At 45.5% G+C, this 25,406-nt stretch overlaps 2 protein-coding genes across 4 annotated transcripts; both read right to left on the bottom strand.

The window, feature by feature from the left end:
• Positions 1-4: 4 nt before the first annotated feature.
• Positions 5-5,561, bottom strand: Amt (aminomethyltransferase). Of its 2 annotated transcripts, none has more exons than XM_059268643.1 (9): positions 5,128-5,561; positions 4,861-5,043; positions 4,328-4,408; positions 3,367-3,498; positions 2,691-2,769; positions 2,250-2,395; positions 1,636-1,816; positions 1,142-1,297; positions 5-1,043 (listed from the first exon to the last, which is right to left on the bottom strand). In XM_059268643.1, exons 1-9 carry the CDS (start codon positions 5,215-5,217, stop codon positions 865-867), a joined length of 1,227 nt encoding a protein of 408 aa, XP_059124626.1. In that variant the 5' UTR covers positions 5,218-5,561; the 3' UTR covers positions 5-864. The 2 variants fall into 2 exon arrangements, with proteins under 2 accessions (XP_059124626.1, XP_059124627.1); XM_059268644.1 differs by having other exon boundaries at positions 4,861-5,028; positions 5,128-5,560.
• A 1,167-nt stretch (positions 5,562-6,728) lies between these two features.
• Positions 6,729-11,255, bottom strand: Nicn1 (nicolin 1, tubulin polyglutamylase complex subunit). Of its 2 annotated transcripts, none has more exons than XM_059268642.1 (6): positions 10,989-11,255; positions 8,931-9,101; positions 8,248-8,361; positions 7,788-7,859; positions 7,289-7,393; positions 6,729-7,215 (listed from the first exon to the last, which is right to left on the bottom strand). In XM_059268642.1, the coding sequence occupies exons 1-6, from the start codon at positions 11,118-11,120 to the stop codon at positions 7,174-7,176; spliced, it is 636 nt and encodes a 211-aa protein (XP_059124625.1). In that variant the 5' UTR covers positions 11,121-11,255; the 3' UTR covers positions 6,729-7,173. The 2 variants fall into 2 exon arrangements, with proteins under 2 accessions (XP_059124625.1, XP_059124624.1); XM_059268641.1 differs by having other exon boundaries at positions 8,931-9,107; positions 10,989-11,248.
• Between the last annotated feature and the right edge of the window lie 14,151 nt (positions 11,256-25,406).

Raw genomic sequence — 25,406 nt, 5'->3', positions numbered from 1 at the left:
CAAGGAAGAAGGAAGGAAACTTTCTTATGATTTATTTTTATTTTATATGCATTGGTGTTTTGCCTGCATTTAATACTATATGAAGATGTCAAATCACTTTGAGCTGGATAACAGACAATTTTAAGCTGCCATGTGGGTGCTGGGAAATGAAGCAGGTCCTCTGGAAGAGCAACCAGTGTTCTTAACCACTGAGCCATCTCTCCAGCCCCAGAAGGAAACTTTCTTTGATTTTTTTTTTTTTCCCAGAGTTAGTAAAGTACAGTTATTCACAACAAGAGCTAAGGTCAGCCCAAGTACCAAGCCTGCCATGTCTTGCTGCTTCACAACAGGCTGAGCTGACTAGGGAATGTGGAAGGGTGAGTCTGTGTTTGCTTAGCCAGCCCTAAGTTTGTGCACAGGAACAACTCAGCCAACACTGAGTCAGAAGTCATTTTTATCCAAGGAAAGGCAGGGTGTGCATTCATGAGGAGCAGAGTGGAGGAGGTTCCTAAGCTCACACTGCCCACAGTAATAGCCCTTTGAAATTAGAGAAACCGTGGTGAGGTAGGTTGGGCAGGTGTTATCCTCCAAAGGCAGATGTTTGTTCTATAGCCAGCACCTGGCAGAATAAGGTTAGTGGGATTGCGGACTGAAATAGAACATTAATTAAGGTGATTTGTATTTTTAAAAATTGGGCCCTAAAGTTAGGATGGCTTGATGGAGAAGGAGAATAGATGGGATGTTCTCCCGACCCTAACCAGACCACAGCAAACAGCATTTAGCTTCCACCCCACCCCGACAGCTCTGCCTCACTGTTCTGACTAAGCACTATGGAATGTCTTGTCCTCGAAGACTCCTGGGGGAAGGGCTTTTCATGGGCCATCTTCACTTGAGAGTATAGTAGTTGGTGGGCACAAAGGGCATTTTGGTAACCACCGTCATTTGCTGCTTCCGCCGAACCTCCACCAGCAGCTGTGTCCCTGGCCGACTGTACTTGAATGGCACATAACCCATTGCCACATTCTTCTTCAGGCTGGGTGAAGGGCAGCCACTGGTCACTGTGCCTGTCCAGGCATAGGCCATAGGTTAACACCACCCTGCCAGCCCAATATCCCTACCCTGGACACCCTGCCAGCCAGTGTCCCCATCCTAGACCACTTACCAATCACAGTGCCTTCTGTGCTCAGGATAGGACTGTGTGCTCTCATTGGGGCCCCTTCACATATCAACCCCACACGTCTCTTCTGCACCTCACCCTTCAGCTGGGGAACAATGATTTTGGCTCCTGGGAAGTCCATGGCAGTTCGGCGGCGCTTTCCTGGAACAGAATACACCAGATGTAAGCCATAACAAAGCCCTGGACACAGAAAGTCTTTACTACCAAGGTCCCAAGTGTCACCCATCAAGCATCACTTGGGCTCTATTCTTCCCCTGCACTACAGTCAGTCAATCAACCATCTCCTACCCCCTGGAAGCCATACTTAGGGTCCTCAGTTTATAATAGGGAAGTCACGGTAGCACCTTCAGGTAATGAAGGCTGGGCAAGGCTGAGTTACTTGTTCCAGCATATACAACCTTAGAAGTAGTTATGGGCTGGCTGGTCTCATTAAAAGGTGTTCTAATCTTCAGGACCCCTTGAAGGCTAGCCCAGCTCACCCAGTGTCCAGCTGAGGCTGCCTTCCACAGGTGTGGTCTGTTCATCAATGTCATTCCCATACAGACAGAGGCCTGCCTCCAAGCGCAGGCTGTCTCTGGCTGCTAGTCCTGCCAGCTTCACCTCTGGGTTTTTCAGCAAAGCAGTTGCCAAGTGGACTGCCCCTGCTGCTGGCACTGAGATCTGCACAAAGGACCAGAGAGCAGACAGGCAGTCACCCCTCTTGAATCTTGTACTTTTACCATTTTTGGTTGTACGGAAGTGAAACATTCTACCATTGCATTATATGCCCCATTTCCCCCTACCCCCACCCCTCTTTCTGAGACAGGTAGCCCAGGCTGACCTGTAACTTAGGATTCTCCTGTCTACTTCCAGGGTGCTGGGATCATAGGCATGTGCCACCCCATGCCAAGCTTTACAACTGTATTTTTTGTTTTGGGATTTTGTTTTGGCTTTATTTTCTCTGGGATAGGCTCTCATTATGTAGCCTTGCTTAGCTTGGAACTTACTATGGAAACCCAGCCCACCATGAACTAAGATGTTCCTGCTTCTATTTCCATAAACACTGGGGTTACAGGTGTGAGAAACCATGGGGAATAACTACTTCTCAACATACCTCCACACCATCTTCTCCTGTGTAGCCACAGCGGGTCACGCGACAGCCAGACACACCAAACACCTCCATCACAGCACTGGTCATGAAGGGCAGTTTCCTCAGATCATCTGTCACACCAGCCTGTAGCACTTGCGCTGCAGTGGGTCCTGGGCCCAAAGAGAATAACCCAGGATCTTGGACCCAACACCACCTAGACTATAGCCCTTGCTTAGGAAGCAGAACAGGTCCCAAGCAAGCCCAACTGTGCAGGAGGGGAGAGGATGCCCTTGTCCCTAGCCCATGGACAGCTTTGCAGAGAGGAGAGTGAAGATACTTAACTTTGGAATTATGGCATACAGATGTCACAGCATCCATACCTTCTCTTGGGATATTATCCATGTTAAGCAGCAAATAAAGTCAGGAAGGCCAGGGCTGGCTCTAGCCCCAACCTGGCACTCTTACCTTGTAGAGCTAACAGGGCGTTATCTACCACCTCCAGGCCTACATCACTGCCCCTGTTCTGGAACTCCTTGACCTTGTCCTGAAATGAAAAACAGGAACATATCAGTGTTTGAAACCATTACTGAGCACCTACTATGGGTTGGACACTGCAGAACTGGCCAGTTAGATAGCAGGCTGGTTACCATCTTACAAGTCACACAGCTGCTAAATGGTAAGGATGACCTAAGCCCAAGTCTGTTTGTCACCTCATCTACCCTTACCAGAGGATGCTCATTTTAGGGTCAGGGTCAGCTTTATCTCCCACCTTCTCCAGTCCCCATCCCCAAACCCTGCTGTGCACCAGAGAGTACCTACTCTTCAGTCTATTGACTGTTCTTTTATTTTTTTATTTTATTTATTTTATTTTATTTTTTTAAATTTTTTGGGGGGAGGGGTTTTCCGAGACAGGGTTTCTCTGTGTAGCTTTGCGCCTTTCCTGGATCTCGCTTAGTAGACCAGGCTGGCCTCAAACTCACAGAGATCCGCCTGGCTCTGCCTCCCGAGTGCTAGGATTAAAGGCGTGCGCCACCACCCGGTGACTGTTGTTTTATTAAGTCATTTTCTGAGCCCCTATCTGCACTGGGCACTGCTTTATAAACAAAGAATACCAAGTACCTAGAATAAAAGGCAGCTATACCTGCATGAGAGCCAAGTCCTTGTCCCAGCAGCCAGCGTTGGACACGACATACAGGTGCCCCTCCGAAGTATTGGTCACAATCAAGTCATCTAAGATGCCTCCAGCTTCATTGGTAAACAGTGACAGTATTCCCTAGCAATAAAACAGAACATCCTTGTCTCCGAGTCCAGGACGCCAAAGCCAAGTGTGAGCCAGAAACATTCTTAGATTCACTCAGTTTCCATAAATTCATGAACGCAGTTCCGGGTAAAGTGTGCAAGGTAAGGCTCAAATCTAGGGTCTTTGATTTTCATTTGTCAAGTAAATTTTTACTCCTCCCACTTTAGGGGACCTTCCCAGGTGAGTGGGATCTTTGGCTCCCTCACTACTTAATTCTTAGAAATCCATTTCATGCTCTATGACACCTAGGAATTACTGCTTCACCCCATCCCAGTATCTCCACCCATGTGCCAACCTCCAGGATACAGACCTCAAAGCCTCAAAGACCATCTTCATGATCCCACGGGCTCCCATCACATTCTTTAGCAATGGGTTCAAAACACTGTAAGGCTGGCCTTCTCCTTCCAACTGGATGGCCAAACCCTGAGATTGATAAGTCACGTGAGCCACCTAGAGATCTTGTAAAAACTAAGGTTCTGGTTCAGCAGGTCGAGAGCAGTGCCTAAGCATATTCCTAAGACAGTCCTAGAAAATGGAGAGGCTTCTGGTTTAGGGATCATGCTATGAATGTCAAAGGTATGGGCAGCATGAGAGGTCAAAGCATATAAACTTTGGTTTTTGGCCTTTCAAAACCAAATGTAGTAAGGCTGGGATTGTGCTTTTCCAAAGCTGGCTGAATATCTGGAAATGACCCAAAGACTCCTTCAAGATAGCAAGCCCTGAGAAGCTATATCTGACCTATCTTTGTGCCTCCTAAGCTTGAGACAAGAACTTAGCATTGAGAAAAATAAAATGGGCCCACCTGGTTAGGCCTTAGTTCCGCGATGTCTCCAACCACCATACTTTCCATCAGCTTCACTCGGTCACAACCAAATATCTTGGTCTAGGGAAAATATGGAAAGCCTCAGTCCACTGCATTATCTGCAATCTAAAAGGCTGCTAGGCAAGAAAGCGTCCTTCAGTTGTCCATACTATAGTTCAGCCCAGAAGTGACTGACTATAGTCTTTGGGTTCTGGAGATAGCAAAGGTCCTACCTTCTCATTTCCGCTATCCCTCCCAGCCTCCTGGGACTGAGCACAATCTAAGAACCCAAGGGGACCTAGCACCTTGCTAAGATACCCAACCTATTTCCAAACCAATACCCACACAGCAGATGAGAGTAGGTACAGCTCTAGCAAACCCAAGGGCAGGAGAGATCAGAGAAAAACAATCAGAAGACCTGAGTTAGTCAGCCCTCCAGTGTTCCTAACACTGCACTCTAAGATACCCTCCCACAAAGCTGAAGAGTACAATACTGTAGATGGGAAGGAAGGCCAGATCCCGCCCCGGCTCACCTGCAGCATGTGGGACACATCAAAGACAGAACAGTGCTGGCGTGTATGCAGGTGTGAAACAACGTGACTGTCCTGGTATTGTACAGGCAGACTCCACCCCGCAAACGCCACCATTTTTCCTCCATGGGCCAGGTGGAAGTCATAGAGTGGAGTCCTGCGGAGCACATCCTGTGGACAGCCAGGCTTAAAGCCACCAGGGCCCAGTCCCATCAGCTTCCTCCCCCACCCTCCAAGACCAGTAACAAACCCCAGTGCCCTTCATCCCACCTGCACACAACTGAGTGGGCGGCTCTGGACCAAGGGTTGTGCCTGCAGACGAAAACCCAGAGGGGCCACCACGCTCACTGTCCGCTGCATTGTCACCCGCAACTGGTGCAGCCGGCACACCAAGGCCACTACTCTGCCAGGCACTCTGGGAGATGTAGTCCCAACCCCTTCTTGGACAGGTCTTTCTAGCCTGCAGGGGATAGGAAGGGAGGTGGAAAGCCCATAGGGCACCGCCTGGGATTTAAACAGAGTGCTGACTCCTGATGGCCTCAGGCTCTTCCTCTAGCTAATAAAAGCAAGTCAGGCAGTTCAGAGCAGAACAAGCTGCCTAGAACCAGAATTGGGGGTTAGACCTCCCAGCCTCCAGAAGGTCAAAGTTCTGCAAATGGCTGAAAAGCCTGAATTACACATTCAGGTCAAATAGCCGTGGGAGGTGGAGCATTCACTAGAGGGTGAAACCCTCTGGGCAGGCACAGTACCATCATGTCCTGTCTTCTTATTGTGGTCTCTTGATCTCCCACTGGGCACACACAAGCAGCAAACACGGTCACGTAGTCTACAAGTATTTATTTATCTTGCTGCACAGTAGGTCCAGTGCTGGGGTTTTGGAACACAGGGATGAATTATGCATGCTCTCTGCCACCCCAGAATCCTCTTTACTCATGCATACTGCAGACCATTGTTCCCTGAACACAGCACTATGGTGAGCACCCTTTCAGCAAAAACTGAATGGGCTTAAACAATGATCTTGCAGATGAAGACACTACCTTCAAGAAGGCTGATTGGCAAGAATGAAGGGTAGCTACCAAAGGCTAGACTTTTCCAAAAAACTGTTGCACATACACATGTTCAATTTTCCAGGTCCAAGACACCTTGCAGCACCGCTTTATAATAGTTTCCAGGGGCACTGTCAGGAAGAACTAGAGGGAAACTGGATTTTATCACAAGAAAGAGCAGCAGCCTTCATCATTTAGTGGTTGCTCTGGGGCAGTGGAGGACCTCAGCTTCTCTTAGATCTCTCATCATCCTAAGCGTGACTGGCAAGGAGCAACTGGGAAGAGGGTCATTGACATGCTTCCTGCTGAGTCTGATGACAAGTAGACTGGAAGTCTCATTCTCAGGCCCCAGCTGTGCCAAAAGCACCTGTCCAGAACTGACGAAGAACACATTTCAGGAACCAGCTCAGAGACTCAAGCACTCACGGTCCCCCAAACCCTAGCTCTGCCTCCTAGGCCAGTAACAGACAAATTTAAAGAGAAGCATTTTCTTTTTCTTTTCTTCCCCCATCCCCCAAAGACAGGGTCTTCCTGTGTACCCCTGACTGGCCTGGGATTCACTGTGTAAAACCAAGATGGCCTTGAACTCACAAGTGCTGAGGTTAAAGGTGTGTGCCACCATGCCAGGATCTAAGACATTTTCTTTCTTTTTTCTTTTTGGTTTTTTTGTTTTGTTTTGTTTTTTGAGACAGGGTTTCTCTGTATAGTTTTGGTGCCTGCCCTGGATCTCACTCTGTAGACCAGGCTGGCCTCAAACTCACAGAGATCCGCCTCGCTCTGCCTCCTGAGTGCTGGGATTAAAGGTGTGCACCAACACTGCCCAGCGACATTTTCTTTTTTATGGATATAATACAAACGACAAAGGCCACCAGCAGAAGCAGAGGAATGAATGGGGGGCATCTCTTCCTCAAGCTTCCCGGGTCATAAATGTCAAAACAGCAGTGGCCTTCCTAGGCTACATGAAACAGGTTTATCTCAACATGGGGAAAATGGAGGAAGACAGGGGTGTGCATACTGGCAGGAGAGGCAGGACGAACTCAAGGATTCTAAGTAGAACCTGTAACTTTTGAGAGGAAGAAACTGAATTTGCATGTCAGACAAAGACAGAAAGTGCCCCCACTAAGAATTCATGCTAAAACAACAAGGTGAACTCAGGAATTCCTTTGACCCAGATAAAACTTGGATGTGGAGGGAACACATTTCAGCCTCTGGTGGCCAAACCACGCCTGGATGAGCCCAGAAGGCCAATGTCTCAAGTAGAAGCTGCTGCTCATGTGTAGGAGAGCAAATTCAGATCGTAGCAGCCATCCACCTGCAACACAAGAGACTATCAGTTCCAAGCTGCGCAAAGCAAATAAGCCAAGCAGAAGGAAGAGATCACTCACATCAAAGCGGCCGATCCTCGTGGAAGTGTGACTAGCCCGAATCATCTCTGTCAGTGCCCACATCTGCTGCACCTCGGAGGATACTCTGCTGGGGTCTGGGAGACCCTATGCCCGAAGGAAGAAATGGTGGTCAAGAATTTCTCCCCAACAGTGCCCTCAGAGATATAAGATATGGAGCACTCCAGCTGGAACCAGTAACATTTCCAAATAACTTACAGAATGTGTGATTGGGGCCTGATGTTCATCCAGTAAGCAATTCATGCCTACACCAGAGATGACTCAAATCCCACAGAACACCCAAGAAGAAAAGAACCATGGGCCCTGAGTCCAGTCTCAAATTTTTGTGGTTTTGGAAATCAAACCCAGGATCTTATCTTACCTAAAGTATTCTACCACTGAGTTGCATCCCCAGCTGGTTTTAGGATAGCCAGAGGCCCTTGTGTTCATTCTCTGGACATCAGAACCAAGTACATGTGGCTAATACCCAGTGTTAGCTTACCTCAAGGCGGGGAGTAGGCTGCTCATTGGACACTGGGTGGGAAAGCCACTTGGGGAAAGTCAAGGAGGGACTCTGCAAAGCAAAGGCATACTGTCCTAAGTGGGGCAGAATCTGAGAGCAAAGGCCCCTTGAACCTGAGACACTGAGAAAGCTCAGTATAAGATCAAAGGGATGCTCAGATTGCTAAACTGTTCTGCTACGCAAAAGGAGAACCCAGGAACATAAGCAAAAAAGCATATCCCAGCACCTAAAGGTAGTGGGTGGTCTCAAAGGTTAGGGGATACTAAGACAGAACCCCACCTTTGATTATGAACTTGTGCATTCACACTCCTCCAACATTCATGAAGGCTTCCTTCTGAGTCTCACTATCCACCCCACCACCCACCCCAGTGCCCCATCTCTCCTAGCTTGCTAGAAGCGTTGTAGGTAAAGGGCTAGCCAGCAGGTTTTAGTCACTTACCTTCGGTCCCTGCTGGTAAATTTGCAGTTCCTCTACTGTGAAAGACAGCCATAGTGGTGACGGCTGCTGCAGTATCAGGCGCAGCTCTAGTACTCTGGTCACGTCACACAGCATCTGATACACATAAAAAATGAGCCACTGAGCCGGGCTTGGTGGTGCACGCCTTTGATCTTAGCACTCGGGAGGCAGAGGCAGGCAGTTCCTTTTTCTGAGCTCAAGGCCAATATGGTCTACAAAACAAGTTCCAGGAGATCCAGGGCTCACAGAGAAACCCTGTCCCAAACAAAAAATAAATAAAATTGAAAAAAAAAAATAGTTGAGTGGTGGTGGAGCAAGCCTTTACTCCCAGCACTTGGGAGGCAGAGGCAGACTGTTTCTTTTTCTGAGCTCAAGGCCAATATGGTCTGCAGAGTAAGTCCCGGGACAGCCAGGGCTACACAAAGAAACCCTGTCTCGAAAAGAAAAGAAAACAAAAGATGACCCACTGAAGACTCAGCTCCCAATCAAAAGTAAACCAAATGCTTCCCCAAGCCTTTGGAAAGGACAGAACAGTGGTCCCTCCAAAGTACCTGCGCCACAGCCCAGCCCAAATTTGCCCCACTCTTCCCTCCTGCTATTCTGCCCAATCCCTAGGCAGGAAGTCCTCATCTAGGATTCCCTGGCCATGCTGAGACTCAGCTGACCTGGTGCTTGAACAGTGATACATACTCCTGGGCTCCCTCCTCACTGTGTGGGTCAGGCATCAAACAGTAGTCCCGCAGACAAGTTACCCACTTGGATGGTGTGTGCAGTGGAGTATGTTGACGAACACGGATGCTCAAGAAAGCTGTGTAGTAATTCTTAAATGTGATCTCCTGCAACTAGAATACATCCAACCCACCATGAGAAATGAGGTACCCGGCACAATGACATAATCTTTCATTTGGAATTTACACTTTTGCTAAGCAAGTCAACAATTCCTGGGGCCAAATATAATTTTGCTTTCCTAAACATGCTCACAGTCCAGTAAGTCATGCAAACAAACCATGCCAACATATATGAGATGGTATCAGAGGTCAGAACCCTAACCCTGAGGAAAGCAGAAAATGGACATGTGAAGCCTGAAAGGATGAGCTTGCTAAGTGGAAAGCAAAGGTAGGTAAGCAATACTTTGGGCTAATGATATAGCTCAGCTGCTCAGTGCTTGCCTTATCTAGCATGTTTGAAGATTTTTTTGCTAGATGCTCAGTACTGCATAAACCAGCTTCGTGATGCATACCTGTAATCCCAGTGCTTGGGAGGTAGAGGTAGAGGATCAAAAGTTCATGATAAGCCTCAGCTATTCTTGACCATTCTGGGATTCATAAGAACCCACCCCCCACCCCCCCACCCCCACCCCCCGCGCCCGCACCAACCCAAAAGTAGCATATTTTTAAAAGTACCGGAGTAAGAGAACCTAAGAATCTAGTATGGAAAAGAATTGTAGTTCAACCTGGTAATAGCAGAAGTTCTCTCCTTCTGTTTATCTCTCTGTCTGTCTCTGTCTCTCTCTTAACTAAGAAGGAATTATCATACTAAGACCAGAATAAGAATAGTAGGATAGGGGGGCTGGAGAGATGACTCAGAGGTTAAGAGCACTGACTGCTCTACCAGAGGTCCTGAGTTCCATTCCCAGCATCCACATGGTGGCTCACAACCATCTGCAATGAGATCTGGCGCCCTCTTCTGCAATCATACATGCTGTGTACATTAAAAAAAAAAAAAAAAGAATAGTAGGATAGTTTGTTGCTCACACTTGCAGTGGGGGAGGCAATGGGCTGGGCGTCTAGACCTACAGTATCAACTGCCATAGCAGTAGTTTTCATCACTGGACGCCCATCAGAATCATCTATGAAACTTGAAAAAAAATACAGATATCGGGGCTGGAGAGATTGCTCAGTAGTTAAGAGCACTTGATGCTCTTGCAGAGAGTCAAGTTTGGTTCCCAGAACCTACATGGCCCCTTACAGCTGTTCATAACTCCAGTTCCAGGGGATTCAGAACCCTCTTCTGACCTCCACCAGTACTAAGTATGCACAAAGTATACAAGCATACATGCAAACAAAACACTCAAACACATAAAATTAAACATTTAAAAAATAAAAATATAGATGTCAAAGAGCCACCTCAAACACACTGACTCAGATTTTCCAGGGTTAGATTAGGTTTCCCCCGGCCAGTGGTAAGTAACATCTTGGGAGATAACCACATATTGTAACACAAAACACATAACGTCAAGAGAGTAGGTGAGGCACAGTCACAGGGTGGCTCAGAATGCTATGCTGTTAGAGGCGGGCTTTGTCCTGTGTTGAGGTCATGCAGTGCCCTGTCACAGTCAGCTGAGATGGAAGTGCAACTAGGGATTAGAAACAAGTCACTAGGAAGACCTAGATGAAGGATGAGTTGCACCTGACCTGAGGCAAGAGCCATTGGAATGGGGAAGTTTACATCATTATTTAAGGATCCCAGCTATAATCAAAACCAATACCCTCTCACTTTTACTGAGGTTCATAATTGTATTTTCAGTGGTGTCCTGGACACGAGGAAGAGATGCTGAAGAGAACAGGACAGGAAATTCTAGTCTAATAAAGGCTGTATAAGCTACTGAATAGGGCCAGTTCGCAAAAGCAAGGGGAACTGCATAGGTTATGAATGAGTAAATGCCTGGGAAACGGTTACTAGGTCTTCCCCGCCCTTGGTCGCGCCTACTAGGGGTCGCTCACCTCGAAAGGCGCGACGTTGGGAAAGGTGACATCGACGACCAGCACGCCAGGCCGACCTTGGTTGGTCCTCATGTCGCCCATTTGCAGGGCTACGGTGCTTTTCACATGACAGGGCACCAATACACGAGACATGATGCTGGCGGCAGAGATCAAACGCAATCACCGCTAACTGTCTCCAACTACTAGCTTTTACCAGCGTCACCTATCAAACCAAAAGAACTACAACTCCCAGGCGACTTAGCGCTTGCACAGGCCAGCCAATCACCGATGCTCAGGGCGGGTCGAGAGTCGGAAGTGTCTGCGGAAGTTCTTCCTCAACCAATCACCACGCGTCTGAGAGCCGCTCCCCGGCCGCTCCCGGCAACGGTCGAGCCATTCTTTATCCAAAGGATCCAGAATGCTTTGGGCCCGCTTAAACCTTTCTTAGATTCTGCTATTTTGTTAGGCAGGTAGTCAGTTAAGATATGTAAAGCCGTGAACACAAATGAGCATCACCCTGACATTAATCGAAAAAACGGGCAATACATTTTAAAAAAGAGAAAAAAGAGCTCATAGCTCAATTGGTAGAGTGCTTAAGGAGCATACGGAAAGCCCTGGATTGATCCCCCCCCCCCCCCCCCCCCCCAAAAATAGGGATGTTGCCTCAGGCCTGTAACTCCAGCTATTTTGGAGTCGGAGGAAGGAGGATAAGTTTAAAGTCTTCTTCAACAATGCTATGAGTTCAAGAATGCTCCAAGAGAAAAGATACCCTATCTTAAAAAACACTGTAGGGGCTGGAGTGATGGTTAAGAACACTGACTCCTCTTCCAAAGGACCTGGGTTCTGTTCCCAGCACCTACATGGCAAATGAAAGCTGTCAGTAACTTTGGTTCCAGAGGATCCAACGCCCTCTCCTGGCCTCCAAGGGCACTGAAGACACATGTACATAGCTGTCACATGTAGGCAAAACACCAATACACACAAAATAAAAATAAATGAATCTTTAAAAAAAAGAACAACCAGCTGGGCAATGGTGGCGCACACCTTTAATCTCAGCGGCAGAGACAGGTAGTTCTCTGTGAGTTCGAGGCCAGCCTGGTCTACAGAGCGAGTTCCAGGACAGTGAAACCCTGTCTCGAAAAACAATCAAACAAAAATTAGCCCGAGTAGTGGGGCACACTTTTAATCCCAGCACCAGGGAGGCAAATGTAGGCAGAGCTCTGAGTTCCAGGACAGCCTGGTTACAGTTCCTGTAACCCTATCCCAAAATAAAATAAAAGCAAAAAAGGTAACTTTTTTAAAAAGATGGTGTAAACTCGAAGGTAGTGGCACACACCTTTAATCCTAACACTCGGGAGGCAGAGGCAGGCGAATCTTTGAGTTCAAGGCCAGCCTGGTATACAGAGCGAGTTCTAGGACAGGCTCCAAAGCTAAACAGAGAAACCCTGTCTTAGACAAAAAGAAAAAAAGAAGTAGAAGAAAAAAAGAAAACAGGTATTGGGCTGGAGAAATGGCTCAGTAGTTAAGAGCATTGGCTGTTCTTCCAGAGGCCCTGAGTTTCAATTCCCAGCAACCACATGGTGGTTCACAACCATCTGTTATGGGACCTGATTCACTCTTCTGGTGTGCATGAAGACAGGTCACTCATATACATAAAATAAATAAATATTTTTTAAAAAGAAAACAGATATTTATGCTATGATTCATAACAGTAGCAAAATTACAGTTATGAAGTAGCAACGAAAATAATGTTATGGTTGGGAGTCAGCACAACATGAGGAGCTGTATTAAAGGGTCCCAGCATTAGGAAGGTTGAGAACCACTGTTCCAGAGGACCTGGATTCAATCCACAGTATCCACATGGTGGCTCACAATTGTCTGTAATTCCAGGCCAAGGGAATTGGCATCTTCCCCTGGCCCTCTGAACAATTACTTTTAAAAAATACAAACCAGATCAGATACAATGGTGCAATCTTTTAATCCCAATGCCAAGGGGTCAGAGGCAGAAGTAGGCTAATCACCAGGAATTTGAAATTTGAAGTCTACAAAGAGCCCTGTCTAAAAAAAAGAAAGAAAGAAAAGAAAAAGAAAAAGGAAAACAGACATGTGGTGTGTGGGGATTTACTCCTGTAATCCTAGCTATATTGTAAAATTTAGTTAAAAAAATTAATTAAGAAGCCAGGCATGGTGATCCTTTACTTAACCTAGGATTGGGGATGTGGAAGCAGAATCAGAAAGATCAGAGGATCAAGGCTAATCTCAATTATGTACCAAGTGTCAGGCTAGCCTGGGCTATGTGAGGTCCTACCTAAGAAAGGAAGAAAGCAAACCAGCCAATAAATATGTTGGTTGGGGAAAAGACAAATAATTGGTTTGGAATTTGTTTGTTTTTTAAGACAGGATCTCACTATGGATGTGGATGAGGCTAACCTCAGAGATCCACCTGCCTCTGCCTTCTAAATGCTGGGATTAAAGGTGTACACCACCACACCAATCTACCAAGCTTTCTTTTTACTTTTTATATTGAGACACTTGGGAGCATTTAAGATACTGAAGTATACAGCCGGGTGGTGGTGGCCCACGCCTTTACTCCCAGCACTCGGGAGGCAGAGCCAGGCGGATCTCTGTGAATTCGAGGCCAGCCTGGGCTACAGAGTGAGTTCCAGGAAAGGCGCAAAGCTACACAGAGAAACCTTGTCTCAAAAAAAAAAGAAAAAAGACACTTGAAGTATAGGGATCAGGAATTTGAGGCCATGAAGTAGGAGAGATGGCTTAGCAGTTAAAAGCCCTTGAAGCTTTTCCTGAGGACTGAGTTTAGTTTACAGAATTAAGCTCATCAAGCTGGTCACAGCTGCCTATAACTACAATGCCCTCTTCTAGCCTCTAAGGGAAATCTATACTTGTTGTGCACATACCCCTACATGGACCCACATACATACATATAATTTAAAATTAAGCCAGGCGATGGTGGCACACTCCTTTAATCCCAGCACTAGGGTGTTGGGGAATATTATTTTAAGGTGTGTTACTTTTGTTTATGTTGCATTTGTTTAACTCTGTGAAGCTGTGTTATTACTGTACCTAGCTAAAACACCCACTAATAGTCTAATAAAGAACTGAATGGCCAATAGCAAGGCAGGAGAAAGAATAGGCAGGGCTGTCAGGCAGAGAGAATAGATAGAAGGAGAAATCTGGGAAGAAAGAGAAGGTAGCCAGAGAAGGAGGAGGACTCCCGGGATCAGCCACCCAGCTACACAGCAAGTCACCAAGTAAAAGTAAGATTTACAGAAGTAAGAGAATAGGAAAAGACCCAAGGAAAAAGATAGATGGGATAATTTAAGTTAAGGAGAGCTAGCAAGAAACAAGCCAAGCTAAGGCTGGACATTTATAAGTAATAATAAGTCTCTATGGGTGATTTATTTGGAAGCTGGGTTGCAGACCCCCAAAGAGCAAAAACAACCAACAACACTAGGGAGGCGGAGGCAGGCAGATCTCTGAGTTCAAGGCCAGCCTGGTCTACAGAGGAGTTCCAGGGACAGCCAGGGCTACACAGAGAAACCCTGTCTCAAAAAATAAGAAAACAAAACCCCCAAAAATTGAAAGAAAGGAGTAGGAAAAATGGCTCAACAGTTAAGAGCACTTGCTGCTCTTGCAGAATACAGAGTTTTGTGTATAGATTTTTTTTCTGCATATACATGTATATGCCATGTGGGTACCTGATGCCTGTAGAGATCAAAAGAGGGCATCAGATCCTCTGGAACTGGAGTTACAGATGATTATGAACCACCATGTGGATGCTGGGGATTGGAGTCTGGACCTCTAGAAGAGCTCCTAGTGCTCTTAACCATTGAGGCCTCTCTCCAGCCCCCACAGCTCTTCTTAGAGAAACCCACATCCATGCTCTCAGGTGTGTCTTGTCTTTCCTTTTGAGTACCTTCCTTTTTCCTAACCCTTGTGTTTAATAGTTTATTAAAATATCTTTATTAGTTGGGTGGTGGTGGTGCACGTCTTTAATCCTAGCACTCAGGAAGCAGAGGCAGGGAGATCTCTGTGAATTCAAGGCCAGCCTGGTCTACAGAGCATGCTCCAGGACAGCCAAGGCTACACAGAGAAACCCTGTCTTCAAACAAACAAACAAACAAACAAACTTTATTAGCCATCAGTAGTGGGCTTTTATTCCCAGCACTCAGGAGGCAGAGGCAGACAGATCTCTGTGAATTTGAGGCCAACCTGGTCTACATAGTGAGTTGCAAGACAGCTGGAGCTACATAATGAGACTTGTCTTGAGAAAAAAAAAACTTTATTAAACACCAACTCACATTTTTTTAATGTTGGAAAATTTTGTCACCATAAGCCTATAATCCCAGAAGTTAGGATGTAGAGGCAGGAGGATCAGGAATTCAAGTAAGTTCTAGGCTGACCTCGGCTACCTAAGACCTTGTCTTATAAGGAGGCTAGAGATCCTGGGAAATGGTTCAGTGAGTAAGAAAAAGCACTTGCTCTGCAAGCTTGAGGACCTGAGTTCAAATCCCCAGAACCCATGTTTAAAAAATAAAAAATCTGGCCGGGCGGTGGTGGCGCACGCCTTTAATCCCAGCACTCGGGAGGCAGAGCCAGGCGGATCTCTGTGAGTTCGAGGCCAGCCTGGGCTACCAAGTGAGTTCCAGGAAAGGAGCAAAGCTACACAGAGAAACCCTGTCTCGAAAATAAATAAATAAATAAATAAATAAATAAATAAATAAATAAATAATAAAAAAATAAAAAATCTGAGCATAATTGTGCATGCCTATAACCCTAGCATTTGGGAGGGTGGAGACAAGTAGATTCTGGGAGTTCAGTGGCCAGCCAGCCTACCCAAAACAGAGAGCTTCTGGCTCAGTGAGAGACTGTATTACAAGAATAAGGCAGACAGGCATGGAAGAAGATACCCAAGACCTCCTCTGACTTCCGAATGTTGGAGCACAGGCATGTGCACCCACATATCCACACATACATGCGCATTGCACCAACAACATATACACACATGTGCATTGCACCAACAACATATACGCATACATGCACAAAAAATTTTTTAAATTAACGTTTAAATAATATACTTTTTAGTTGTGTAAATTACTGAGAAATAGCAAGCATGAGAGATGTAAACCAAATTGTACCTGTGTCAAAGAAGAAATAGAAAACAATTGTTTCTGGGTTAAGCTCTTACACTATGTCCCAATAGACTAGGCTAAAAATAAAAAATGGAGTCAGTCATACTAAAGTTCCACGTCACCAAGCTGAAATTAAACTGTTTATCTGAATTTCCAAGAAGTCAGGATTAGAAAAGTAGCAGCCAGCTTTCCCAAACAGACTGGTTTCAATTGGCATAAGAGTATTCCATCTGCCTTAACCCAAACATAAAAATGGTAACATGATGTTAACTGTTGTTTCCCTGTAATCACTTTATAAGGAAAATAACTTTGAAATGACAAACTTGCTTTTTATTTCTGTTTCTACTCTCTCCAGTCCTTTTCTGTCTATGAACCCAACCTCTTATGCTAAGTTTTGGTTTGGTTTTGTTTTTGAATCTTATATAGCTTAGGGTGACCTTAAATTCATGATCCTCCTGTCTCTGCTTCCCTAGTGCTGGGAGAGATATGTGCCATCACACAGCAATTTCAATCTACTTTATCATGCAATGATATAGCTGCCCCAGCTTTATAAGTATCTGTATGGAACATATTTCCCACCGTTTTACATGCAACAGCTTTCTGTACTTATATCTAAAATGAAAGTCTTTGCTAAGCATAGTGTATATGCCTGTAATCCCATTATTCATGAGGCTGAAGGCAAGAGTATCCCCTTGAGTTCAAGGTCAGCCTGCCATACTTAAGTGTGTTTAGGATGAGCCTATCTCGAAAAATCAGAATGAGGTCTAGGGAGATGGTCCAGCTGTTAAAAACATACCTGTGTTGTGGAATATTTAACTATGTAAAGGTGTGTTACATTTGTTTATGCTGCACTTATTTAACTATGTAAAGATGTGTTGCTGTTTCACCTTGCCTGCCTAAGGCACCTGACTGGTCTAATAAAGAGCTGACTGGCTAATAACTAGGCAGAAGAGGGATAGGCAGGGCTGGCAGGCAGAGAGAATAAAGAGGAGAAATCTAGGTTCAAGAAGAATGAGAAGAAAAGGAGGAGGATAGAACGAGGGAGAAAGGGAGAGATGCCTGAGGCCAGCCAGCCAGCCAGCCAGACATGGAAGAAGCAGAAAAAGTAGGACAAACAGAAAGAAAAGGTAAAAAGCCACAAGGCAAAACATAGATAAAAGAAACAGGTTAAGTTATTAGAGCTAACAAGAAATGAGCATAAGATAAGGTCAAGCATCCATAAAGAATAATAAGTCTCTGTGTCCTGATTTGGGAACTGGCTGTTGGCCCAAAAGAAAAAGCATGGTACACACCTGTTACCATGACTGATGACGTGAGTTTGACCCATGGAACTCACCTAAAAAGGTGAAAAGAGAGAACAGATTCCTGCAAGTTGTCTTCTGGTCTACCATTGTACGCTTACACATAATATTGTAGCTAGAGTTTTTCTCTCTGGGTCCCACCAAGCCCCAGCAGTCCCGTAGTCCACTTATAAAATAAACACACAAGCCGGGCGGTGGTGGCACACGCCTTTAATCCCAGCACTCGGGAGGCAGAGGCAGGCGGATCTCTGTGAGTTCGAGGCCAGCCTGGTCTCCAAAGCGAGTTCCAGGAAAGGCGCAAAGCTACACAGAGAAACCCTGTCTCGAAAAATAATAAATAAATAAACACACAGATGCTTATATTATTTAAACTGCTCAGCCATTAGCTCCGGCCTACCATTGTCTAGCTCTTACTCATACTCAGCCCATTTCTGTTAATCTATATGTCGCCACATGTTCCGTGGCTTTACCTGCTGCCTCTACATGATGCTCCCTGGACAGCAGGCTGGCGTTTCCTCATTTCTGCCTTCCTGTTCTCTCAATTCTCTTCTCTGCTAGTCCCGCCTATACTTCCTGCCTGGCTACTGGCCAATCAGTGTTTTATTTATCAATCAATCATCCACAGCATAATATATATACATTTAAAAAAATAATCAAAATAAATACATTGGGGTTAGGGGTATAGCTCAGTGGGTAGAATGCTTTCCTTTCTTATGCACTTAGTTCAGTCCCTGGTGCCACAGAAACCTAATGTGGTGGTGCACACTTGTAAGCTCAGCACTGGGAAGGTTGAAGCAGAAGCATCAGAAATTCAAGGTCATCTTCCTCTAAATCATGAGTTTGAAGCCAGCCTAGAATAGAGGAGACCCAATAAAAATAAACAAATAAATAAGTTGGGCATGATGGAACTTGCCTTTAAATCTCAGCACTGGGGAGGCAGAGGCAGGGGGATCTCTGGGTCAACCTGGTCTACATATCGAGTTCCAGGCCAGCTAGAGCTGCACAATGAGACTCTGTCTCAGATTGATTGATTGATTGATAGATAGATAGATAGATAGATAGATAGATAGATAGATAGACAGACAACAGACAGACAGACAGACAGATAGATAGATAGACAGACAGACAGACAGACAGACAGATGGATAGATAGATGATAGACAGACAGACAAACAGACAGGGACTGGAGAGATGACTCAGTAGTTAAGAGCCCTAGCTGCTCTTGCAGAGGACCCTGGTTCAATTCCCAGCATTCACATGGTGGCTAATAACTGCCTATAACTCCAGTTCTAGGAGCTCTAGCCCTCTTCTGGCCCCTGAGGACACTTGCAAGCATGTGGTACAATGACATACATGCAGGCAAAACAACCACACATGTAAAAAAATAATTAATTAATTAACTAACTAGGAATGAAGAGATGGCTCCGTAGTTAAGAGCACTTGCTGTTCAATCATGAGGACCAGAGCTTGGCTCCATGCACCTACATAAAAGCCAGGCTTGGTCCTACACACACCTGTAACCCAGGCACTGAGCACAGGAGGACTGCTGGTGTTTGCTGCCTGCCAACCCAGCCAAAAAACATTCCAGGTTCAGGGAGATACTGTCTCAAAGAAACAAGTCAGAGAGTGCTAGAAGAGGAAGCTTTCCTCTGGCTTCTGTGCCTGGCTATGGACACACATGCATACACACATATGCACACACATGTGCATACTCTACAAATACACATACTTCATACAAACACAACATATATCCATGCTCCACACACACACACACTCCACATGCACACACAGATAAGAATAATTAAATAGCCAGATGGTGGTGACACATGCCTTTAATCCCAGCACTCAGGAGGCAGAGGCAGGTGGATCTCTGTGAGTTCAAGGCTAATCTGGTCTACAGAGTGAGTTCTAGGACAGCCAAGACTACACAGAGAAATCCTGTCTCGAGAAGCAAAACAAAACAAAATGAATAAGTAAATTGCCAGGTCTGGTGGCAAGCACTATTAATTCTAACATTTGAGAGGCAGAAATAGGCAAATCTCTGAGTTCAAGGCCAGCCTGGTCCACACAGTGGCATTCCAGGTCAGCCAATGGCTGTATAGTAAGACACTGTCTCAAACAAACAAACAAACAAACAAACAAACCAAAAACCAGAACAAGCCAGCCACATCTTTAATCCCAGCACTCAGGAGGAGAAGCAGGCATATCTCTGTGAGTTTAAGGACAGCCTGGTCTACAGAGTAAGTTCTAGACCAGTCAAGTCAATTCCCAGCACCCACATGGTGGCTCACAACTGTGAGATATGATGCCCAGTCACTTCATGCACATGGTGCACCAACATACATTCAGGCAAAACACTCATATACATAAAAATAAGTAAACAAACAAAATAAGGGGCCAAGGATATATAGCTCAATAGTAGAGCACTTGCCTGGTGTTGGGTGGGCCCCAGGCTTAATCTCCAGTACTTCCAATAAATAAATAAACAAATGTCTACTACATAGCAGGACTCAGACCCTCATGGTTTTTTTTGTTTTTGTTTTTTTTATTTTTTTATTTTTTTATTTTTTTTGGTTTTTCGAGACAGGGTTTCTCTGTGTAGCTTTGCGCCTTTCCTGGAACTCACTTGGTAGTCCAGGCTGGCCTCGAACTCACAGAGATCCGCCTGGCTCTGCCTCCCGAGTGCTGGGATTAAAGGCGTGCGCCACCACCGCCCGGCTCAGACCCTCATGTTTATGGTGATACTTCCAATACTTAGAATAAAGCCTAAGCCGGGCGGTGGTGGCGCACGCCTTTAATCCCAGCACTCGGGAGGCAGAGCCAGGCGGATCTCTGTGAGTTCCAGGCCAGCCTGGACTACCAAGTGAGTTCCAGGAAAGGCGCAAAGCTACACAGAGAAACCCTGTCTCGAAAAACCAAAAAAAAGAAAAAAAAAAAAAAAAAAAAGAATAAAGCCTAGATTGCTGGGCGATGGTGCAAACCTTTGATCCCAGCACTTGGGAGGCATAGGCAGGTGAATCTGTGAATTTGAGACCAGCCTGGTCTACAGATCGAGTTCCTTGTCTCAAAAAAAAATCTAATAATAGTAATACAGCCTAGGTCATAAGGGCTCATTAGTGTTTACTAAATTAATGTGTGGATTGATGGATAGATGAACTAATGAATTGGCTTTTCATGTCTTAGTACCATTTCCTATTGAGAAGCCCATCAGTAGTCCAAACCAGGAGATTGTGTCATGAATTCTGGAAATGGCTGCATGAAAATTTATACTCTAACCTCTGCAAGCCTTACTTAATGTCCTTTGAGTTCAGGCCTTTGTGTTGTGAGTATTGTTTTGTTTTGTTTTGTTTTTCTTGTTTTTGCAACAAGGTCTCCTGAAGCCCAGACTGTCCCCAAACTCTTTATGAAGTAGATGCTGGCCTTGATCTCCTAACTCCTCCTGCTTCTCAAGTTCTAGGATTATAGATGTGTAATACCATCCCCAGCTCTTGGTTTTGCTTCCTCTTTCTTTCTATTAAAAGTTTATTTATTTTCATGAGCACCATATGCATGTTTGATGCCTGAGGAAGCCAGAAGAGAGCATAAGATCCCCTAGAGCCGGAGTTCAGGAGCTACCACGTGTATGTTGGGAGTTGAACTGATATTGTTTTTGCTCTTTTGGGGACCTGCCACCCTGCTCCCAAATAAATCATACACAGAGGCTTATTCTTAATTATAAATGCTCAGCCTTAGCTGGATGGCAGTGACGCATGCCTTTAATCCCAGCACTCGGGAGGCAAAGCCAGGCAGATCTCTGTGAGTTTGAGGCTAGCCTGGTCTACAAAGCGAGTTCCAGGAAAGGCGCAAAGCTACACAGAGATACCCTGTCTCAAAAAAACCAAAAAAAATTTTTTTTTAATTAATTAATTAAAAAAATAAAATACATGCTCAGCCTTATATTGGCTCATTTCTCGCCAGCGTTCCTTAACTTTAAATTATCCCAACTACCTTTTGCCTTTGGGCTTTTCCCATTCTCTTACTTCTGTAAATTTTACTCTTACTCTGTGGCTTGCTGTGTAGCTGGGTGGCTGGCTCCTGGATGCTCCTCCTTCTCTGGCTACTTCTTTCTTTTCTCCTCTCAGATTTCTTCTTCTATTTATTCTCTCTGTCTGCCAGCCCTGCCTATCCTTTCTCCTGCCTTGCTGTTCAGTTCTTTATTAGACCATCAGATGTTTTAGACAGGCACAGTAACACAGCTTCACAGAGTTAAACAAAGGCAACATAGACAAAAGAACACACCTTAGCCGGGCAGTGGTGGTGCATGCCTTTCTTTAATCCCAGCACTTGGGAGGCAGAGGCAGGTGGATCTCTGTGAGTTCAAGGCCAGCCTGATCTACAAAGCGAGTTCCAGGACAGCCAGTCAGGACTGTTACACAGAGAAACCCGGTCTCAAAAAAACAAAAACAAACAAACAAAAAGTAACATACCTTAAAATAATATTCCCCAACAAACCCAAGTCAGTACAGTCATTGCTCTTAACCACTAAACCATCTCTCCAGCCCTGGTTTATGTTTTTAATGTTCTCTCTCTCTCTCTCTCTCTCTCTCTCTCTCTCTCTCTCTCTCTCTCTCTCTCTCTCTCTCTGTGTGTGTGTGTGTGTGTGCGCGCGCGCGCGCACATGTATGTGTGCAGGATCTGAGGCCATGTCGCAGGTGTGCAGGATCTGAGGCCATGTCGCAGGTGTGCAGGGTCTGAGGCCATGTCGCAGGTGTGCAGGATCTGAGGCCATGTCGCAGGTGTGCAGGGTCTGAGGCCATGTCGCAGGTGTGCAGGGTCTGAGGCCATGTCGCAGGTGTGCAGGGTCTGAGGCCATGTTGCACCTGTGGAACATTTCCAGCAGTTGCCTTCTTCCATCACGGTTTCCAGGGATCAGACTCGGGTTGTCAGGCTAGTGTGGCAAGTGCCGCACCACCTGGCTAGTCCTAGTATGTTTGTTTTCTAAGACCAAGTCTGGCTGTGGAGGTCAGGCTGACCTTGACCTCCTGATTCTCCTGCTTTCACCTCCTCCTAAGTGCTGGGATTTCAGGCATGAGGCAGCACACTCTGCTGATCTGGAGCCTGATGAAAACCCAGTGAGCACACACTCCCTGTTCATAATTCTGGAGAGTCTATAAATCCAGAGAGAATGGCCTCAGATAAGAAATCCTGTCCACATTGAGGAACAATTTGTTTTGTTTTTGTTTTTTCAAGACAGGATTTCTCTAGCCTTGGCTGTCCTGGATCTCGCTCTGCAGACCAGGCTGGCGTCAAACTCACAGAGATCCGCCTGCCTCTGCCTCCTGAGTGCTGGGATTAAAGGCATGCACCACTGCACAGCTTCTTTTTCTTTTGAGACAAGGTCTCATCTGGCTGAGCATGATTTTGATGATTTCATCTTCACCTCAGAAGTGCTGGAATTGTGGATTGGCCTATGTCACCATGCTCAGATATTTGGGTGTTTCTTTGTATTACATTTTTAATTGTTTATTTGGTGTGTGCCCATGTGTGTATGTGTGTGGATGCTTGCCATGGTACACATGTGGAGGTCAGAGGACAACTTGCAGGAGTTGGCTCTCTCTTTAGACTGTGTGGATTCCAGGATTGAACTTGGGTCGTCAGGGTTGGCCACAGGAACCTTCACTTATTGAATCATCTCATTGGTCATTTTGCTTTGGTTTTTGAGACAGGGTCTTGTTTAGTAGCCCTGCCTGGCTCAAACACAAGTTGATCCTCCTGAGAACTACGGATTACAGATTATAGGCATGTCTGTCTTCCCACTCCCAGCAAAGTGCTAAGGAATTAAAAGTAGGGCCTTGTGCATGCTAGACAAGTGTTTTACTATTGAGCAAAATACTCCCAAGGTGTGCAATAGGACCCTCACATCATGGTCAACAGATCCTTGGAAACACTACAGTACCAATCAGTTTTGTAAGAAAGATGGTATTTTATTAAGTGATGGAAACTCAAACCCAGGGCCTTTTGCATGCTGGGTAAGCACTCTCATAGCTCCAGTCCTGCTAGCCCTATATGAGTGGGCAAAAACAGGTGAGTAGAAGATACTGTCAGTAATGTGGGTACCACAGCACATCACCGTAAGCATCCCTGTGCAAGTAGCACGGCATACCACCATGAGCATCCCTGTGTAAGTAGCACAGTACATCACCATGAGCAGTCTGGTGAGTAGCACATCACATCACTGACTATTGTAGGCCTAGTTGTTTGCTGGATTTGAAATTATTTATCTATTTGTAGGGTTACAGCACTGTACCATGTACGCAGTTCCCGCAGAGGACAGAAGAGGGCATCAGATCCCTTGGAACTGGCGTTATACAGTCAGTTGTGAGCCACCATGTGGTCCTCAGGAAGAGCAGAGAGTAACTGCTAAGCCCTGTTTTGAGGCTTTAAAATTTATTTATTTAAATTTGCTGTTTTCTCAGTTGTTTTATTTTATGTGTATAAGTATTTTGCTTGCATGTTTTTTTGTGCACCACATATGTGCCTAAGGATGAACGGTTGTAACCCACCATATGGGTTCTAGGAACTGAAGCTACATCCTCTGCAAGAATAAGAGCTCAACCACTGTGCCCTCTCTCCAGCCTCCTTAAGATGTATTTATTGAATAGGTTTCTCTGTACCCTGTCTTAAACAAACAAACAAGATTTATTTATTTTGAGGCAGATAAGATGGCTCAACAGTTAAAAGGGCATGCTGATCTTGCAGAGGATGCAAATTCTGTTCCCAGCACCTACATTGGACAGCTTATAATCACCTATAACTCCAGCTCCAGGGGGTCAAAAGCCTTCCTCTGTGTTCTCTGGGCACCTGCACTCACACATGCATATCTCAACACCAGAGATACATATATATACAACTAATCTTTTTCAAGATTTATCATTGAGACAGTTCTCTCTCTGTAGTCCTGGCTGTCCTTGAATTCACTATGTAGATCAGGTGGGCATGGAATTAAGAGATCTGCCTGCCTCTGCCTCCAGAGTGCTGGGTCAGGCATGCACCATCATACCTGACCTAAAGATTTATTTTTGAAGACTGGAGAGATGGTTCATTGGTTAAGAGTGCTGGAATTAGAGTTACAGACGGTTGTGAGCTGTCTTGTGGAGGCTGGAGACCAAACCTGGATCCTTGGGAAGAGCAGTCAGTACTCTTAACTTCTGACCCAGGGCTCTAGCCCCTATAGCATTTCTTTCTTTCTTTCTTTCTTTCTTTCTTTCTTTCTTTCTTTCTTTCTTTCTTTCTTTCTTTCTTTCTTTTTCTCCCTGAGACAGAGTTTCTCTGTGTAACAGTTCTGGCTGTCCTGGGCAGGCTGGCCTCGAACTCACAGAGATCCACTCGCCTCTGTCTCCTAAGTGCTGGGATTAAAGGCGTGCACCATCACTGCTCTGCTTATTTATTTCTATTAATTATTTTTTGGAGGGTGGTTTCGAGACAGGGTTTCTCTGTATAGACCTGGCTGTCTTGGAACTCACTTTGTAGACCAGTGTAGCTGGAGAATTTCTCTCCAGCTCCCGCCACCAAGTCCCGCCAGTCCCAGAGCCCACTTATAAAATAAACACACAGACTCTTACATTATTTAAACTGCTTGGCCATTAGCTCAGGCCTGTTATTGTCTAGCTCTTACTCTTATATTTAGCCCATTTCTATTAATCTTTACTTTGCCACATGGCTCATGGCTTACTGGTACCTTACATCTTCCTTGTCCTGATGGCGGCTGGCAGTGTCTCTCTCTCAGCCTTCCACTTCCCAGAATTCTTTTCCTTGTCCCGCCTATACTTCCTGCCTAGCCAATGGCCAATCAGTGATTTATTTACTGACCAATCAGCAACATACTTGACATACAGACCATCCCACAGCACTTCCCCTTTTCTTTTCTTAAAAAGGAAGGTTTTAACTTTAACATAGTAAAATTACATATAACAAAACAATTATCAAGCAAGAATTACAGTTACAATATT

The sequence above is a fragment of the Peromyscus eremicus genome, chromosome 7 (assembly GCF_949786415.1).
Source record: "Peromyscus eremicus chromosome 7, PerEre_H2_v1, whole genome shotgun sequence".
Taxonomy (NCBI): Eukaryota; Metazoa; Chordata; class Mammalia; order Rodentia; family Cricetidae; genus Peromyscus; species Peromyscus eremicus.
Note: the sequence above shows the minus strand (reverse complement) of the source record. Positions and strands in the feature narration are given on the sequence as shown.